Raw genomic sequence first — 19907 nt, 5'->3', positions numbered from 1 at the left:
TATGAAAAACCTTACTATTTAGTCTCTCAAATTTAAAAAATACATTAAAATATCACTGACATTTTAAAAAGTCTACTAGTTAGTTTCTCTATTAATTTTATCACTAAATATTTTACTATTTAGTCCCTATAGTTAAGAAAAAATTATTAGTTGATCTCTCAAATTATTAAAAAGTTTACTAGTTAGTCCCTTCATATCAGGAGTATTTTAGGTTTTTTTTATCATATTTAATGACTAAAATTAACGAAATACTAACTAATATACTTTTTAAAATATCAGAGATGTTTTAATGAATTTTTCAAATGGCGAGCAATAATCGACAGCGAACAATATCTCACAAAAGTAATTAGAAATTGAATTTTAACTTTTTATTTTTAATAATTTAAATTTTATATATTTTGATTTTTATTATCTTTACTAAATTTAAATATTAAATTTATTAAAATTTTTATTTATTTATGGAGATTAAATTTGAGATTTTTTTTTTAAATTTTGACAAAATTAAATTTTAAAAATTAAAATATTGAATTCAAAAAATAGAGGGACAAATCTATTAATTATGCAATATTTTAGGGATGAAAAAATATTTTTTTTTTATTTTTTTGAGAAAGTGACCTACAAATTTGTAGGAATTAAATTTTAGAAACTAAAGTGTTAAGTTCTAAAAAGATAGTTCGGTTATTTTTTTCTATTACTAACAGCATTTTTCATAAAAATACCTCTAATTTTGACGGAATTAAACTTTGAAAATAAATCCGTTAATTATGCTATATTTCAAAAATAAAAAAGTAAATTTTTCCATAAAATATTTCTAATTAATACTAAATTAATTACGATAATTAGAATTAATTGCATAGGGTAGTTTTTCCAAAATAGTATATACAAATTCAAGTAAAACCTGAAAAATATCTATTATCTATTTATGAAAAATAAAAAAGTTCTTTATGTGTACACAACCAAATTTTTTTTAATAAGTGAAACAATAAAAAAAAAAAAAAAACACATTCATCTCTCAAAATAATTGAAAAACATTTTATAATTTAAAACAATAAAAATCAAATTTTATAATAATAAAATAAGTTAATAAAATATATTTAATAATTTAATTATTTTAGTTTATTTTTAAAATATTTCATTTATTTTATAATATAATTAGTTTTATAATTTAAATAAATATTTTTAAAGTAGTTGTATGGTTTTCATTATGCAGATCTTATAATAAAATAATTTTTATTTTATAAAAGTCACTGTTTTTTAAATGAAAAATTGATAAAATTATAAAAAAAAAACACTAGAAAACAACACAATACAATACTAACTAAATTTTATTAATTGAAAAACCCTCCATTGAAACTGGTATACAAAACTCCATTTCCAATTTCCTAGAAAAATTTTCCAAAAAAACTACTCACTTTCTAATAAATGAAATAACAGACTCTAAACATCTTAATGCAACAAAATAAAAATTTCTTAATTTACATGAAAATTAAATCTAAAATCCTGCTTTTTTTTTTTTTTTCCCTAAATTCAAACCATTAAAAAAAACACCACCTTACATATACCCTCTTATTAGCAAGTTCTGTGGAGGTCCTGGCCTAGATACACTAAGTGCCAACCAAGAGCCATCAGTGTCAGAATGTTCAGAAAGGAAGAACGGGAATTTAGCTTCTTCAGCCTCGCATTCAATGTAGCCATTCTTGAATTGATCTCTTGTTGCTCTGGATTGTTGGACGCGTTGGCTGCTGCCGCCGTAACTGGCTGCTCCTCTCCCCGACTGCAGCCGTTTCCTTCTTCACTTAGGCTTTCTCTTATTCTGCCTTCTTCCTTTTCAATCTTCAGTTCCTCAAATATCAACTGCAGATTAAAATCAGTAAAAACAACAGATATATGAAGTTCAAATCAATAGTATGACTTAAAAAAAAGACAGATTCAACCATGGTACCTTAGTAGCTAAAGGCTCCAAGAAGAGGGCATTGATCAGGACCACTGAAATTGCTGCGAGAAGATTATAAACTTGGAACATTTCTGCCTTGGTAAACTTCTTCCTCTGCCCAAATAGATGCCCCAACAAAGCTGCTCCAATACAATAAGCCATGGCCCTGAAATACACAGGATATATCTTGCTTTGCACAATACTGAACTGGTGCCTTGTTAAAGCAGAACCCAAAACATAGCTCGAAATGAATGTCACCCACACACACATTCCATAAGCTGTTGAAAAACCCAACAGATTCACCACACCCATCAAAGAATCGAGTCCATCAGAAAAACCCAGAAGGCTAAAAAACCTAGATATTCTTGCTGCAGCTTGGCCTGTGATCATTTTATGCCATTCAGCAGAGACATTTCCTGCTGCGTCTGCTCTAATCGTCTTGCTCAAATCTTTTGCTGTTTTCGCTGTTTCTTTGATACCCTTAACTCCATGGATTGCAGACTCCTTGGCTTTCTCATATACATCTTCTGCAGCTTGTTTTGCAGTTCCTTGAAAGGACTGAGCTTTGTGCAGTGTTGCAGACTCCTTCACCGCTTGTTTTGCTTCGTGGGCTTTACGACACACAGTCTCCTTCGCCATCTCGTATGCATCTTCCACTTTCTCTTTAGCTTCATGGGCTATCCTTCTCTTCTTAATAATTCCTTCCTTAGCCATCCCTTTAGCTTCATGAGCTACCTCTTTCTTTTCATCAACCACTTCATGTACTTTCTCAGAAACCTTGTCTTTACCTTTACCAATAGCTGTAACTATCTCATGACTGCACTTCCCCAAAGCCTCGCATGCAAGCTCTCCAAGATGGTCTCCACCACTGGATTTGGAGACTGCAGAACTAGAAATGCTACTTGCGGCTCGTTTCACCTTTTGTTTGGCATTCTCTATGAACCCAGACGGAAACTTCCCATCTTCGGCGGTGGAAATTGGATCCTGAGGAGGTGAGATAGATATTTTAGTGTTGTGTTTGCCATGTTCGTCATAAGTCTCAACCAGAATGAATCTGTGACCTTCTTTAACAACGACATCCTCGTACTTGTGATTCTCTTGGTTGTCTGACGAGCTTGGAGAGCATACTGCTGCAGCAAATAGCGAAGTGAGAAGAAGAGACAAGGCCAAAAGATTCATCATCTTAAGTTCTTTACGAATGGAGGGTGTAGTTCGTAGCATTCGTAAATGAAGAAATGGATTTTGATTTGGAGGACGTTTCAGGGTAAGCAATAGTTGGAGGCAGGAAACAGGAGAAGAAGTAGAAGCCCACGTGGCATGCTTACATAAGTAGCGGATTCGAGTGAACTCCACGTAGCATGCGGTGCTTAAGTAGTTGGATTCGCTTGAAGCTCAGATGGAGCTTACGTGTCTGATTTGTTGGGTCGGTTCATTTTTTTTTTCTTGTAGAATTATTTTTTCGGTAATTTAGGCGTGAAAGATATTTATAAGAAAATTATTTTTATTATTTAATTTATAATATTAAAAAAATATTATAAATAGACGAGTCATTTACTTAGAAATGACAATTATCTTGGATGAAGAAATATTTTCATTTATTAATTTATTTATTTTTATTTTATCATTTGACTTTTTTAAATAAAAAAAAAATATCTAGCCGCTAAGTTTGCTTCTGTCACATCTATTAAATTCTTTTCAATTTTTTTACATTAAAATAGCTCAAAAGGCCACAACAGCTTACAGTCGTTACACTAAGTCCATAATACTAAGAATAAAGAAGCCTAACCCATTAAACACTGATCCCAATCCAAACAAAGTTGAACAAAACACAGCCCAAGCTCAATCAGCTCATCATTGTACCAACCTACTGACTCACCCAGAGAGGATGAAACAGACTTTCCAACCAGCAAACTCAGGACAACAATCGCCACTGCAAACCACCAAGCACGATGAGAGAAGACAAACAGTCGAGAAAATAGAAATTTATCTTCTCAACCTAAGGGTTTGCTGAATTGGTGGAATAGGATATACAGGGGTTGCTTTCCACGTATTGGTCCATGGCCTCTTTGTATCGGGAAAAGAAAAAAAAAAGAATTTAGAATATTTGATAGTATTGATAAAGTATATAGTTGATATAGGGGCGGAGGGAGGATACAGCAAGGGGAGTCACGTGCCGTACCGGTGATCGGAAAATGCGGGATGAAGGTGCCGCAGCGGCGCAGCCGATAATGCCGCAGCAGTGCACAGCGGTGCCCTACTAAAAGAAGCTCCTCCCTCCGCCCCTGTATTGATTCATAGTTGTATTTTATATTCTACTTTTCAATTCCATCTCTTTATGAGCCTTATAGATAATTCAAATTTAAGATTCTATTAATTTTATAAAAAAAATTTAGCAAAATATTTTTTCATATTTTTTTAACGTTTAAATACTTAAAAAAATTAGTTAATAAAAAAAATAAATCAATGTAAAAAAAATGGCATCTTCTGTTCAAAAGAGGAAATTATTTTTTACATTTTAAAAATTTTGTTAACATTTGTCTATATAAATTTGTTAATACATTTTATTTTTAAATTTAAATTAAATAATAAAAAATAATTTGAGAATTTTTTTCTTTGAAAACCTAGAGAGATATGTCTCAAATCTGTTTCAAATATAAAAAATTTTGAGAGTTATAATTATACACTCCTATTTTTCATATTAAAATATATACATATTTGAAATAATAAGAGTCTGATAATAGAATCATATCATATTCTGATATACTTAAAATTAATTTTTAAAAATATTGAGAGATATTTTACATCATAAAAAATATTAAAAATAAAATAAAAATAATTTATTCATATAATAAAATTAATTTCATAATTGATTAATTTGAAAAAAAAAATAAAAAAAAAGAGGAGAGGTTGTCACCCCTTTCTTATAATAATAATAATAATAATAATAATAATAATTTATTTTCTTTTTTTATTTATCTTCCTATTTAAACTCTTTTTTATTCTCAAAAACCCTAATCACAATTATTTTCTCTTCGTTCTTCCTTGTAATAGTCACCTCTCACCTAACTCTTCTGATTCTCTCAATTTTTGCTTTAAAAGAAATAAAAAATATCTCCTTTAAGCCTTCAAACCTTCTCTTTAGATTTCTTTTCTTTCTTTTTTTATTTATTTTTAATATAATTTATTGAAATAAATAATTTTATGACATAAAAATATTTTTTTTTGCATATTATTGACTTGATTTGAGATGTTGGGCACCACCCAAATAAATTTAGATATAAAATTTAATGGCAACACAAATTTTATGTATAAAACTACTTGAGTAATAGAACTTTTCGAATTTTCTATATCAATTGAAAAATATTATACCTCTCTAAACATTTTTCTTAAATTATTCACAAATTTTATTTCAATTTTCATATATTATTCTTATTTCTCTTATTTTTATGGAATTAATTATGAATTTTTAAAATTACAGAGATAAATCTGAAATTTGAGTCAGAGTACCTAAATTTTCAAGGATCCTTAACTTGACTTTAAGATTATCAAATAAGGTAATTCTTGAGTCTAAAATCAAATTTGAGAAATTTATTATAATTTTTGTGTTTTGAGATTTTCACATTTCTACCTCTAATACAATACTATATTGTAAATAAAATCCATGCACAAGTTATAACTATACTGTGACAGTTCTATTTTGATTATAATAACTCAAAAAATCTAAGTTTTTTCGGTGTTTTTCTTTTTCTTCTCTTATATTCTATGTCTGTAAGATATCCTCTTAAAATTCTATAATTTTTTTAATATGTTTGCCTTTTTTTCATTAAATTTCGATTTATGGTACTAGAATTATCAACAACCAGATAGAAATTTTTTGTAAGTTCAATCTTTGTATTTTTGTGTTTTAATCTTTGATTTCATGTTATTAACTTATATTTGAGTATTAAAATAGGTGGTAAAAAAATTGTTAAAATTTTCCTTCGGTAGCTAGGGTTGGTCGAGTCTTTCTTCCATAATTGAGAAATTTGATTTGCATTTTTTTATTTTCTTAGATTTATTTTTCTTAAATTCATATCTAAATAGGTTATGTAATTATTGTAACTCCCTTAATTCTTGTTATTTTTTACATTGTTTAATTTATTTTTTCTATATTTTAATTTATCTCTTGCTATATTTTATTTTTCTTTTTTTTTTCATAAGTTATATTTAATTTATTTTTTTCATGTTTGCATAATTTATTTTAACCGAAGGACATTAATAAAAAATGGGTCAATGGAGAATTGAAGATCCACCTTCAGCTGCTCTGTGTAGATTATAATGGTATCCTCTGTAGGGATCAAGTCATTCACGCGAACATTCGAGGATGAAGAAAAAACGTGAAAGATTTCGCGAAAAATTTAGTATTTATCATGAAGACGATCCATATCTTGCTCTGATAGGATGGACGAAATGTCACTGATCAAGCTACCTTCACTTTCTTAATCTGTCCTCAGCGGAATGATAGGAGCAGGGGGCACAGATGGGGCCGTCGGAGGAGGAGCTTGAAGTGGAGCTTTCACCAGAGGCAAGAGAAGAAGAGGAAGTACCCCTATTCATCTTAAAAGGAAGAAGCAAACGTAAATTACTATGAAGATGAGGAACTATGAGTAAACAAAAGGGGAGTAATCAAATCTTTTCCAAAAGCAGAGACAACAGTCATAAGCAAAAGTGGTATTTAGGGAAGAAAAAGGGCTATTATATGACAATTTCGATAGTAGGCTTAAAAGTGGCTTGATAAACAGAGCAGTTATGATCAATATGCAAAAGTAGGCAAAGCGACGTGAGTAGAGAAATGCCAATCCAAGTTAACCACGTACCCAGATCGTGGAGACAACTGTCATATTTGAATATGAGGATCTCTGATGCTACACAAGAATCGTCTAAAGTAAGCTATGAGCTATCACCACAGAATAGGGCTACGTGACAAGGGTTTGATAAGCAAGTACGCATCCCATCCGAAGAGAGAGGAAGACCCGGACACCTTAACACTCAGTTCATCATCAAGACTCTCCCTCCTTAAATAGGTCAAGTCTTAGCATAAAGTTACCGTTATCAGGCACAGTGCAGTATATCCCCATTACGCCTGTAATCGCAGGATAACCGACCTAGTAGCTGGCGAGATCCCTTATCAAGCAGCTAGCCATATAATCGCAGAATAACCGACCTATTAGCTGGCGAGATCCCTTATCAAGCAGCTAGTCACATAATTGCTGGGTTATCAAGAAATGCTATATTTTTTTTATTTTTTTACTTTAGGTAAAAAATTTATTTTAATATAGAAGAGATATTTAAAAATGCGCGGATCTTCACGATGACACAGCAGGAGGCAAATGCATCAAACACCGTGGTGTCAGGTAATCTCATCATTGGTTGTTCAGATGTGTATGCCTTAATGGACCCTGGTGCATCTCATTCTTTTATTGCTCCGAGAGCTATTGAGAGGTTGGGTTTGATGGTCTCTGGGTTAGAGTGTCCTCTATGGGTCAGTGGACCCAAGTGTGACCCGTCAGTGGCAGAGTCAGTCTGCCGATTTAGTCCAGTTTTTATTGAGGGAAGATGCCTTTCAGCCGACCTTATAGTTCTAGATTTGACGGATTTTGATGTCATTCTAGGGATGGATTGGTTATCTACCCATGGTGCTACCTTGGACTACAGGGACAAGGTAGTCAGGTTCAGAAGTCAGAATGGGTCAGAGGTTGTCTTCAGAGGAGACAGGAGGGATACACCTAGAGGTTTGATATCAGCCCTATAGGCTCGTAGGTTGCTCAGGAGGGGTTGTCAGGGTTTTCTAGCTCATGTGAGAGAGCTAGATAGTCATGTTAGAGAGCCCGCCTCAGTGTCCGTGGTCAGTGATTTTTTAGATGTTTTCCCAGATGAGCTGCCAGGTTTACCACCTGCTAGAGAGATAGAGTTTGAAATTAAATTGATGCCTGGAACCAGACCGATCTCTATCCCTCCTTATAGGATGGCACCAGTAGAATTGAAGGAACTTAAGGAGCAGTTGCAAGAGCTGATAGATAAGGGCTTCATCCGATCGAGTACCTCACCTTGGGGTGCTCCAGTGCTGTTTGTGAAAAAGAAGGATGGATCCCTTAGACTTTGTATCGACTACAGACAGTTGAATAAAGTCACTACCAAGAATAAGTATCTGTTGCCAAGGATCGACGATCTATTTGACCAGTTAGCAGCAGCGAGTCGTTTCTCCAAGATAGATCTGAGATCTGGGTACCATCAGCTGAGAATAAGAGAAGAAGATGTGCCAAAGACGGCGTTCAGGACCAGATATAGGCACTATGAATTCCTTGTAATGTCGTTCGGATTAACCAATGCCCCTGCAGCATTCATGGACCTCATGAATAGAGTCTTCAGTCAGTATCTAGATCACTTCGTTATTGTCTTCATAGATGATATCTTAGTGTATTCCAGGAATGCAGAGGAGCATGCTCATCATCTGAGGCTAGTCTTGCAGACCTTGAGGAAACACGGCTTGTATGCCAAGTTCTCCAAGTGTGAGTTCTGGTTGAGGAGCATTTCATTCTTGGGGCATGTTGTGTCAGAAAATGGAATCGAAGTGGACCCTAAGAAGGTGGAAGCTGTAACTAACTAGCCTAGACCCACTACAGTGACAGAAATCAAGAGCTTTTTGGGTTTAGCAGGTTACTACAGGAGGTTCGTTCAGGACTTCTCAAAAATTGCCGCTCCTATGACCAGGTTGACCAAAAAGAATCAGAGGTTTGTGTGGACTGACCAGTGTGAAGAGAGTTTTGAAGAGCTAAAGAAGAGGTTAACGTCAGCACCGGTGTTAGCTCTGCCAACTAGTAATGAAGACTTCACAGTGTATTGTGATGCGTCCCGTGTGGGACTGGGTTGTGTGTTGATGCAGAATGAGAGGGTAATTGCTTATGCTTCTAGGCAGCTAAAGAAGCATGAGTTAAATTATCCTACACATGACCTAGAAATGGCAGCTGTAATCTTTGCACTCAAGATGTGGAGGCATTACCTTTATGGGGTTAAATGTGAGATCTTTACAGATCATAAAAGCCTGCAGTACATCCTGAGTCAGAAAGAGTTGAACCTGAGGCAGAGAAGATGGATAGAACTGCTTAGTGACTATGATTGCAAGATTCAGTACCATCCGGGTAAGGCGAATGTTGTGGCAGATGCCCTAAGCCGGAAATCACTTGGCAGTTTGTTCCATATTACAGCAGAGAGAAGACTAGTGGTGAGGGAGTTCTTCGAGCTCATTAATGAAGGGCTGCAGTTAGAATTGTCTGGTACATGTGCTTTGATAGCCCAGATGAGAGTGACACATGTGTTTCTGGAGCAGGTGGCTCAGAAACAGCACGAGGACTCAGAGTTAGTGAAGATTGCCAGGACTGTTCAGTTAGGCAAGAACGAAGAGTTTAGATTTGACAGCAAAGGGATCCTCCGCTATGGGAATAGATTGTGTACCAGATGACGTGGGTTTGAAGGGAGACATTATGAGGGAAGCTCATAATGCCAGATACAGTGTTCACCTTGGAGCCACCAAAATGTATCAGGATCTGAAGAGAGTTTACTAGTGGCCAGCTATAAAGAGAGAAGTGGCACAGTTTGTGTCAGCCTGCGAAGTATGTCAAAGGGTGAAGCTGGAACATCAGAAGCCGGCTGGAATGCTTAACCCACTACCGATACCAGAGTGAAAATGGGAGAACATCGCTATGGACTTCGTGGTGGGGTTACCGGCGACGTCCAACAGATTGGACTCCATATGGGTGATTGTGGACAGACTGATCAAATCTGCTCACTTCATCCCCGTCAGGAGTGGCTATTCTGTGGACAAATTGGCACAGGTGTTTGTTGATGAAGTGGTCAGGTTGCATGGGGCTCCTGTTTCAATAGTGTCTGATAGAGGACCCCAGCTCACCTCCAGGTTTTGGCGGAGTCTGCAGAGTGCTATGGGTACCAGGTTAGACTTCAGCACTACTTTCCATCCTCAGACGGACGGACAATCAGAAAGGACCATCCAGACGATAGAAGATATGCTCAGAATGTGTGTGCTAGATTTTGGCGGTTCTTGGAGGCAGCATCTACCTTTGGTGGAGTTTGCCTACAATAACAGCTATCATGCTAGCATAGGGATGGCTCCATATGAAGGTTTGTATGGAAGGAAGTGCAGGTCACCTGTCTGTTGAGAAGAAGTTGGAGAAAGGGCCTTAGCAGGGCCTGAGCTAATAGAGATCACCAGCAGGGTAGTGCCCATAATCAGAGAAAGGATCAGAACTACTGTGATCAGGCAAAAGAGTTATGCAGATATCCGCAGAAGGCAAGTAGAGTTTCAGGAGGGGGATTTGGTATTGCTCAAGGTGTCTCCTATGAAAGGGGTGATTCGGTTTGAGAAGAAAGGTAAGCTAGCTCCACGGTACATCAGACCCTTTGAGATCTTGCAGAAGGTTGGGAATGTATCGTACAAGTTGGACTTACCTGCTTCTATGGAGAGAATCCATCCGGTTTTCCATGTTTCCATGTTACGGAAGTTCATGTCAGATTCGAGCAAGGTTCTTAGTGAGCCTGATGTGGAGATCCTTGGAGATCTCACCTATGTTGAGCAGCCAGTACGGATCCTAGACACCCAGATCAGAAAGTTGAGGAACAAGGAAATCCTGATGGTGAAAGTCCTTTGGAATCACCACAACATCGAAGAGTGTACCTGGGAGACACGGGAGTCTATGCTCCAGCAATATCCTCATCTCTTCTAAGGTTAGTGTTATGTGTTTTGTATGTATGTTTATGTTTTATGCTATGTTATGCTTGTTTGGTGAACATTCGGGGACAAATGTTCTTAAGGGGGGAAGAATGTAATACCCGGCTAGACTCCAGTATCGGAATTCCTACCGTTCGGTGGAATCTCGGATGTCGGAGACCTCTAGAAGGGCAAAATCATGTTTTTATAAAATGTTTTCATGTATTTTATGGTTTTAAGTAAGAAAAAAATTGAGTTTTGAATGAAAATGACCATAGAGGGAAATCCAGGTTCGGCCGCTGAACCTCATGTTTGGCCGCCGAACATGGTAGAGTTTCGGAGTCACCTTTGGCTTCCGAAGGTGGTCTGGCCAGCCACCTATAAAAGGCCCCATGGCCGAAAATGGGCGAGTTTTCTCCCCTATTTTCGGTCAACGGTGAGTCCATGCCCTCCCATGGTTGGTTTTGATGATTTTTCTCAAATCTTACAAGTTTTAACAAGTGTTAACTTGGTTTTGAAGATTTTTGAAGCTAAGATCAAGTTTTGGAGCTTGGAGACCCAAGGAGCTAGATTTCTCCCATCTCCAAGTTAGGATCGTCTCTCCTCTCGATCTTCAAGAGGTAAGCTTAGATCCTACCTTTCTTGTATGTTTTAAACAAGTTTTGAGGGGTTATGGGGTAGAAATGCATGTTTAGGTTAGTTGATTTTTGTTAGGGTTAATGTTGAGTTTATGGATAATGTGTGTTGTATGAGTTGCTATATGTGTTTGTGTTGGGGTTTAGGTTAGTTTGAGACCCCTATATGCTTATTTGCTTGTGTATGCATGTTGTAGAATAGCTAAATGCATGTTTGAATGGTTTGGGAGGCAAAATGTGCATGAGGAGGCTGAGTTCTGCCACCTTGGGAGAACTCAGGTTCGGCAGCCGAAGGACTTTCGGCCGCCGAACCTGCCTGTGGAGGCAAGCCTTTGGCTGCCGAACCCTGCCCCCGAAAGTTGGACTTTCGGCTCTGGAGGGGAGTTTTGGCCGCCGAAGGTGCCGCCGAACATGCATGAGTTTCGTCTCTGGAAGGGACTTTCGGCCACCGAAGGTGCCACCGAAAGTGGCTGAGTCTCGGCTTTGGAGGGACTTTCGGCCGCCGAACCTGCCGCCGAAAGTACCCTGTTCAGCCTTCCTTTGCATGTTTTCTATGATTGTTTTAAGGTGTTTTAGGGGGTTTTTGGGGGAGTTGTTTAGAGTCATGTTCATGTATGTTTGGTCCCTCATTTGAGTCCACCTGTGTAGGTTCGGACCCGAGGAACCGAGGACCCCAGCAGTGAGTTAGCTGCTTCAGTGTCTTTTCAGAGCTAGCCTGAGGTGAGTAGAATGACTCTTTATATTGCAAAGTAAATTAATAAATATTGAGCATGTTCATGCATCACGAATGCCATGAGATATATTAGGTTGGTTGCATTAGAATTCACGAATATGTTGCATTGCATAATATGATGATGTTGTGGGTGGATATTGGATGATCCTTTAGTCCTCAATATGATGTGATATGATATAGTATGGAAGTCCAGGTCGAGGCCCATTCTACGCCCCTGGCACTATGTTAAGAGAAAGACCAGGTCGAGGCCCATTCTACGCCCCTGGCATTATTAGAAAGTTATGTTATGTTATGTTATGTTATGTTAAGAGAAAGACCAGGACGAGGCCCATTCTACGCTCTGGCACTATGGGATACGTAAAGGACTATGGGTGACAAGTCCATCCTTGATGTGATGCATTTCATGAAAGCATGAGTTTTAAATATAATGTTTTACTATTCTGCTCACTGGGCTCTAGTAGCTCACCCCATTCCCTAATTCCCAGGTTTGCAGGTACGAAATAGACCAGGAAGTCAGCAAGAGTAAAGAAGTTATGTTTTATGTAATAGCTAGATGTGGACATGAAAATAATATAATGTGAAGCATAGTACAGTAATGTAATGTAATGATGTTTATTGAAGTTTAGAGTTGTGCTTGACCCTAGTATGTTGGTTAATCCCTTTTGCACATGATCTATAAAATGTTTTATCGATGTTTTATGTAAACCAAGCTTAATGTATGATATGTTACTCCATTGGAGCATTTGATGAGGGCTCCAGTGTGGGGTTTTATGATTATGAGTTTGTGCATGCACAGATTAAGCTTGGTGAATGAAAGAAAAAGTTTACAGTTTTTATGTATTTGTATGATCATGTATGGGATTAGACAGGTATACAGGATGTATGTTAGGCTTGCTACGGGTCCCGGCGACCTTAAGTCGATCAGGATCCTAGCGCCGGTAGCGGTCCGGTTTCTGGGTCGTTACACTAAGAGTGTCGAGGATCAAGTGGCCATACTCTAGCGCCAAGTTGAGAAGCTGCACTCTCAAGTTGAGGAGAACTGGGCCGCCTCCATCAGGATCGCTAAATGAGAGGCTAAGCTTCAAGAAACAATGGCCCGAGGAGGAGATTTTGGTCTCAAGAAATAGATAAAAGGCTTCCAGCAGAGAAGTGCTCGAGGCTAAAGACTCAGATTGTCAAGGTGGAAGGCACAGAGACTCTAGGGTCAGTAGACAAACTCTAGACAGACATGGGTGAGGCCAATGCTTCTAAACTTACCCTTGAGAATTAGGCTAAGAGTGCCAAGGATCAAGTGGCCATCCTCTAGCGCCAAGTTTAGGAGCTACAGTCTCAAGTTGAGGAGAACCGGGCCGCCTCCATTAGGATTGCTAAATGAGAGGCTAAGCTTTAATAGACAATGGCCCGAGGAGGGGAGATGTTTGTGGAGAGCGAAGACTCAATCAAGAATGAGCTAGTGAAGCAGCTTTTTTCTGAAGATTTTGCTTAGATAGATGACATCTTTTCTAAGGAGGAAGAGGGTAAGGGCAAGGGCGAGCATGAGGAGGAGAGGATTGATAATGTCACCTAAACTTCTCTAGAAAATGTAATAGATGTAGAGAATGCTGATGTGATAGAAACTCCTGAAATCGTCCCTCCTCCTTTGTAATTCTAAGCTTTTAATGAGATATATATTTTTCTCATATCTTTATTATCTTTATTGCCCACCCAAACTTAAATAATTTATAAAAATTGTTAGGAGGTCAACACCCTATCATAACACTTTCATTGGTTTAATAGTTGGCTATAATATAACTCAATTTTTTATAAAACAGAGCCAACACCCGGATATATAGTCTAGCGAATACTCACCTTATGGTCTTGTATAATAAATTCAACGTCTGGTCTTCTGACCTAGCAAATTATTTTATAGCCTTGTTTGTTTGTTTCATGTCTGATAGTATAGTTCTTGTTTGATATGCATTTTTTTCTAAAAAAACAGAATAAAAATTTATTTATGAAAGAATTTATTTATTTAAACCAATTTAAATATAATATAATTTAATTGAACTCTTTTATATTAAATAAATTAATAATAAATTTAAATTAATTTAACTTATTCATTATTTTTAAATTATAAATAAAAATAATTTTTATCGCAGTTATTGAAAATCATTATTAATATTTAAAATCTAAATTTTATATAATTGTTTAACATTAAAAAATTAAGATTTCTTAAATTAACAAAATAATATTATAATTTTCATAATATTTATTATAAAGGTATTAAATATTAATAGTCAATAATAAATTAAATTAATTTTTCAAAAAGCAATTATTAATTAAAAATAAAAAATAAATTTAAAATTAAAACAAAAAAATAAAAAGATAGAGAAAAAAGCTCTTAACGGTTAATTAATTAATTTTGATATAAATAGTCTTAAGTGAAATAATATTTGTAAAAATTATAATAATTTTATCGAGATCTAATTTTAATTCAAAATAAATTTTTTACAAGAATTTTAAGATAATTAAATTTTTATACTATTAATTTTGTCAAACATAAACATTTAGAAAAAAAAATATATTTTTTTTGAATTCTTAAAAAAAATAATTCTTTTTAATTTTTTTTAAAATTAGCCATTACAAACAAGAGTTTAAGACCAGTTACATCAAAACTACTTAATTAGCTGTTTTTTTTATCTTTTATTTTTTTATTTGTTTTAATTTTAATTTTATTTCTTATTTTTAATTAACAATTTCTCTTTAAAAAATATTTTAATTTATTATTGACTATTAATATTTAATATATTTATAATTAGCATTAATAAATTTATTGTATTATTTTGCCAATTTAATTTTTTAATATATTTTTAATGGTAAAAAATTATGTAAAATTTAGATTTTAAATGTTATAAAAATATTAATAATGATTTTTCAATGTGGTAAAAATGAATAGTATGTTTGGTTGCTGCGAGGCTTTTCTTTATGAGTTTTGAAGTGTTTTGGAGGCTATGAGTATAGGCAGAATCGGGTTTTGTCTTGTTGGAGAAATCCAGGTTTAACCACTGAAGCAAGGTTCAGCCGCCGAACATGCTAGTGGAGGCAGCCTTTTGGCCGCCTAACCTGCCTCCGAAGGTTTCAACCTTCGGATTTGTGTAGGGTTTTAGGCTGCTGAACTTGCCCCTAAAGGTTTGGCTTTCGGATTTGTGACAGGCTTTAGGCCGTCGAACCTGCCACCGAAAGTCCCCTGCCTAACCTTTTTTTTTGTTTGTTTTCTATGTATGTTCTGGTATGTTTTTAGGAGTTCTTAGGGAGTTGTTTAGAGTTTTATAAAAGTTATGTTTGATTCTTAATTTGAGTCCATTTGTGTAGGATCGGACTTGGAAGACCGTAGAGGCCTACAATGAGATAACTGTGTCAGTTTTAGGCGAGTGTCAGTCAGAGATGAGTAGAATTGAACTGCTATATTATTTTAAAGAAATCAAACTTTTTAAGCATACTCATACATCACGAATGCCATGTATATGTAATTAGGTTGTTTGTATTAGAATTCATGAATATAATGCATTGCATATTTTAGTTGTTATTGTGGATGGATGTTGAATGACCCATTAGCACTCGAGTATGTCATGATGGATACGAAAGTCTAGGTCGAGGCCTATTCTACGCCCCTGGCAATATGTAAGAGAAAGTCCAGATTGAAACCCATTCTACACCCCTGGCATTATGGATATATTATATTCTGTTATGTTTAAGAGGAAGTCCTGAGGAGCACTCGTCGTAGGCTGGGCACTATTAGAATTTGTAGAGGGTTACTGGTGACAAATCCATCTTGATGTGAATTGTTTGTGTTGTGACGCATTTCATACGATCATATGCTTATTGAACTGTTTTTATATTCTGCTCACTAGACTCTTGTAGTTTATCCCTTTCCCCTAACCCTAGGTTTGTAGAATCAGAGTTAGCACGGGAAAGTCGGCTGAGTTATTTGTATAGTCTATTATAATAGTATAGATGGGACATGTATTGTATTATGATTTAGAATTGTGTTTTGCCCTAATGTTTATCCTTGTAATCCCTGTTTGCATGATCCTATGTAAAAGTTTTAATTATGAGTTATGTTTGAACTGAGTTTCAGGAATGTTTTGTTGACTATACTGGAGCATTTGATGAAGGCTCTAGTATGAGTTTTTATGATTTCAGTTTTCATACATGTACAAGTCGAGGCTTGGTTTATGAAATATTTATGTTTTTATTAAATCGTGTGATCATGTATGAGATTTTATCAGGTATAACAGGATGTATAGTAAGTTTGCTACGGGTTCCGACGACCTTAAGTCAATATGAACCCTAGCGTCGGTAGCGGTTCGGTTCTCAAGTCGTTACATTATATTAAGATGACTCATTCGCAAATTACAAGATATAAATCCATATTACAATCCAAAGAGTAATAAACCTAGAGCAGCTTACAATCTCAGTCCAAAACTAGGGCTGTAATCAAACCGAATCGAACTGAATTTTGATAAGTTCAGACTTGATTAGAAAATAAATTTAAAAACTCGAGTTCGACTTAAGTTTTATTTATAAATTCGAGCTCGATTCATAAAATAAATATTAAACTCGAATTCAGTTTGAATTTGATTCGTAATAAACTCGTTTATTACATTAATGAGCTAACTCAAACTCCACTCAAAAAACTCGAATTTGACCTCATTTAGACTCGAATTTAAGCATGATTATATTTAAACAAAGTCAATGTAGTTTAAATTTATTTAAATTATAAATAAATTTAAATTAAAAATAAAATTTAAATTATAAGGTCATTAAGAGATTTTTAAATTAAATTTTTTTATTTAATTTAAATCTCTCAAATCCAAAATTAATGAAAAAGAATGTAGAAGAGCTGTCATTTTATGAGAAGTCATAATCCTCCGTATCTCTTCAACTTTTGATGTGGGATTGGTATTGGTGAACGAGTTTGCTCGCGAGTTTGAAAACAAACCGAGCTCGCGAGGCTAAACGAGGCGAATACTGCTAAGTTCAAACTTGACTCGTTTATTAAATGAGACTAAAAAGTGACTCGAACTCAACTTATTTAGAAAATGAATCGATCTCGATCGAGTGTTTATCAAGTCGAGTCTCGAATAGCTCATGAACAGTTTGGTTAATTTATACCTCTATTCAAAACCTAGGAAACATGGAGTCTCCCTTCTCCAAAAAAAACCTTTTGGTATTAGCTGCGCTCGAGAAACCACCATAGTCACACCAACTTAATGTCTCTAGTAGCTCTAGATCAAAAAAGTTGCAATCCTAGTACAACTCTTTCGGATGAAGAAGGAAACGAGCCCAAGGATCATAAATATCTCCAAAACCAGCTGCATGCTGGGGTAACCTTCACTTGCTTCTCAATCTCTTTTAGCTTTTAGAGAAGCCAAATGTTACAAAAGCCCTAGAGTTCCACCGTCAAACACATGCAAGAGTTCACGAAGCACAAGTCCAAAACCACATCCAAATAGCATAAAGCAACAAATGAATATAAACTCTCTTCATATAAGTCCAAGACCTCAGAGAAACTAATCACTATGGTTAAATGTCTGGTGTAAAAGAGTGAAACCTTTGCTGGAGAAGCCAAACAAAACCCATCAAATAAAAAATGAAAAATATGACTTTCTCCTGTGTTTGGCAAATGGAAAACACTCAACTTGGACAAAAAAAAAAAAATAGAATGGACTGAATCTGAGATGAAAAGAAAATTCTGTCTTTAGAACTAAAGGAGATAAATTTATCAATATAGAACTAGAGAGAGATTAGGCCATGTTATGATGTTATTTGATTTAAATCTATTATTTTTTAGAATTTATTTTTTAATAAATAACTCAATTAAATTGGAATAGTGAAAAAATTTTTAATTTTTTAAAAAATAAAAAATATTAATTAAATATAAATAATTTTTACATTTTTAAAAATTTTAAATTTTTTAATTAAATTGCTCCAAACCTAAAATTTTTTTTGCTTTGGTTGGTCAGAATATTAAGACCTTACTATTACTTGAACCGGCAGTGTAATCTACACGTGAAGGAAGAGACAATGTCTGGAATGGTAGGGCCCAAACAGAGAGAGATAAAAGGGGACAGGCGCTAAAGTGTGAAGTGGGACCCATATATTTAAAAAACCAAACATGTCCAAAAAAAGCCCAAAAAAAAAAAAAAAAGAAAAAAGGAAATATTTTTGGTGATTTTGTGTGCGTCTCAATCTCTGACTCCTCTCCGTAAGGAGCAGAGGAGGTAGGTAGGCCCTACTGTTTCCTGACATTGGGACTCCCCACTTCCACTACTTGCAATATCACCACCTTACCGGTTCGGTTCAAAACCGAACCGAACCGAATAAACCAAAAATTGAAATTTTAATATTTATAAAAATCGAATTGAATCGATTTTGGTCAGAAACCGAATCGAATCGATTTGATTCGATTCGATTTGATCGGTTTCATTTTTAATAAATTTTTTATTTTTTACAATTTATTTTTAATATTTTAAAATTTAATTAAAATATTTTAATTTTAATATAATTTAATTTCTCTATATTATTGAAAATAATATATTATTATCACTAATTGGTTTGATTCGATTTTTTCGATTTTTTTCTGATTAAAACCGAACCGAACTGAAATAATCAAAATTTTTGAAATTAAAAACCGAACCGAACTGAATTAAATAAAAAACCGAACCGAATTTTGAAATTAATTCGATTCGATTGATTTTTTTTATTTGAACCGAATACTGCGGTTCGGTTCAACACCAAACCGAACCGAATAAACCGAAAACCAAAATTTTAGTATTTATATAAACCGAATCGAACCGGTCTGATTCGGTTCGGTTTGATCGATTTCGATTTTTAATAATTTTTTATTTTTTACACTTTATTTTTAATATTTTAAAATTTAATTAAAATATTTTAATCTTAATATAATTTAATTTCTTCAATAACATATTATTATCACTAATCGGTTCGGTTCGATTTTTTCAATTTTTTTTAATTAAAATCGAATCGAACAGAAATAACCGAAATTTTTAAAATTAAAAACCGAACCGAACTGAATTGAATAAAAAACCGAACCAAATTTTAAAATTAATTTGATTCGATCAATTTTTTCAGTTTGAGTCGAATACTTCACCCCTACTCACTCCTACTCACCCCTACTCTTATTGGAATTTTACACCTAATTAAATATATAATTTAATTTTTAAAATTTTATTTTATAATAAAATATTTTTTAGTAAGTTTATTATTACATATATTTAAATAAAAATTAAATTATTATAAAAATAAAATTTTAATAATTAATTATTAATTAAAAAATAAATTAATTTTCAAGTTCGAATCTCTGTATTATAGTACTCGTAATTCCTTCATATTTTCTAAAAATTTAATTATCAAATTATTAAAATCTTCACAATAAATTTAAATAGAGAATCCATTTTATTAATAAAAATAATTATTATGAGTCTCCAAATTTAAAAAAATAAATAGTTCGTATTTATTTTAAAATTATTTAATTAAAAATACTTTTATATTTTAATATACACTTAACAATACAAATATTTAAAATGGTTAACTAATTTTTTAACATAATAATTAAAAAAATAAATTTTATAAAATATTAAAACATTGTAATTATTTGATTTTAAAATAGAAATGAAAGAGATTAATTGTAATTTTACTTTTATTAATAACATAAAACTTTATAAATTAATACTACTCTATTTAGTGGGACCCACGGGCAGGGGAAGAGGTGCCAGGAGGCGCTGTGGGTCCAGCGGAACCGTTCCTTTCCTTCTTCCTTCCTTTACTTCTTTCTCTCTTTCT

At 34.2% G+C, this 19907-nt stretch overlaps 1 protein-coding gene across 1 annotated transcript; it reads right to left on the bottom strand.

Annotated features, from left to right (window-relative positions):
- Positions 1 to 1557: 1557 nt before the first annotated feature.
- Positions 1558 to 3211, bottom strand: LOC110608860. Its single transcript, XM_043953805.1, has 2 exons — positions 1943 to 3211; positions 1558 to 1854 (listed from the first exon to the last, which is right to left on the bottom strand). Exons 1-2 carry the CDS (start codon positions 3152 to 3154, stop codon positions 1570 to 1572), a joined length of 1497 nt encoding a protein of 498 aa, XP_043809740.1. The 5' UTR covers positions 3155 to 3211; the 3' UTR covers positions 1558 to 1569.
- Positions 3212 to 19907: the final 16696 nt, after the last annotated feature.

Source organism: Manihot esculenta, chromosome 2 (genome assembly GCF_001659605.2).
Source record: "Manihot esculenta cultivar AM560-2 chromosome 2, M.esculenta_v8, whole genome shotgun sequence".
Classification (NCBI taxonomy): Eukaryota; Viridiplantae; Streptophyta; class Magnoliopsida; order Malpighiales; family Euphorbiaceae; genus Manihot; species Manihot esculenta.
This window is presented reverse-complemented; position numbering and strand designations above follow the sequence as displayed.

Coding starts and splice junctions, on each gene's coding strand:
- LOC110608860 (XM_043953805.1), bottom strand. CDS start 3,154: ATGCTACGAACTACACCCTCCATTCGTAAAGAACTTAAGATGATGAAT. Junction 1,855..1,942: donor TGGAGCCTTTAGCTACTAAG/GTACCATGGTTG, acceptor TTTAATCTGCAG/TTGATATTTGAGGAACTGAA.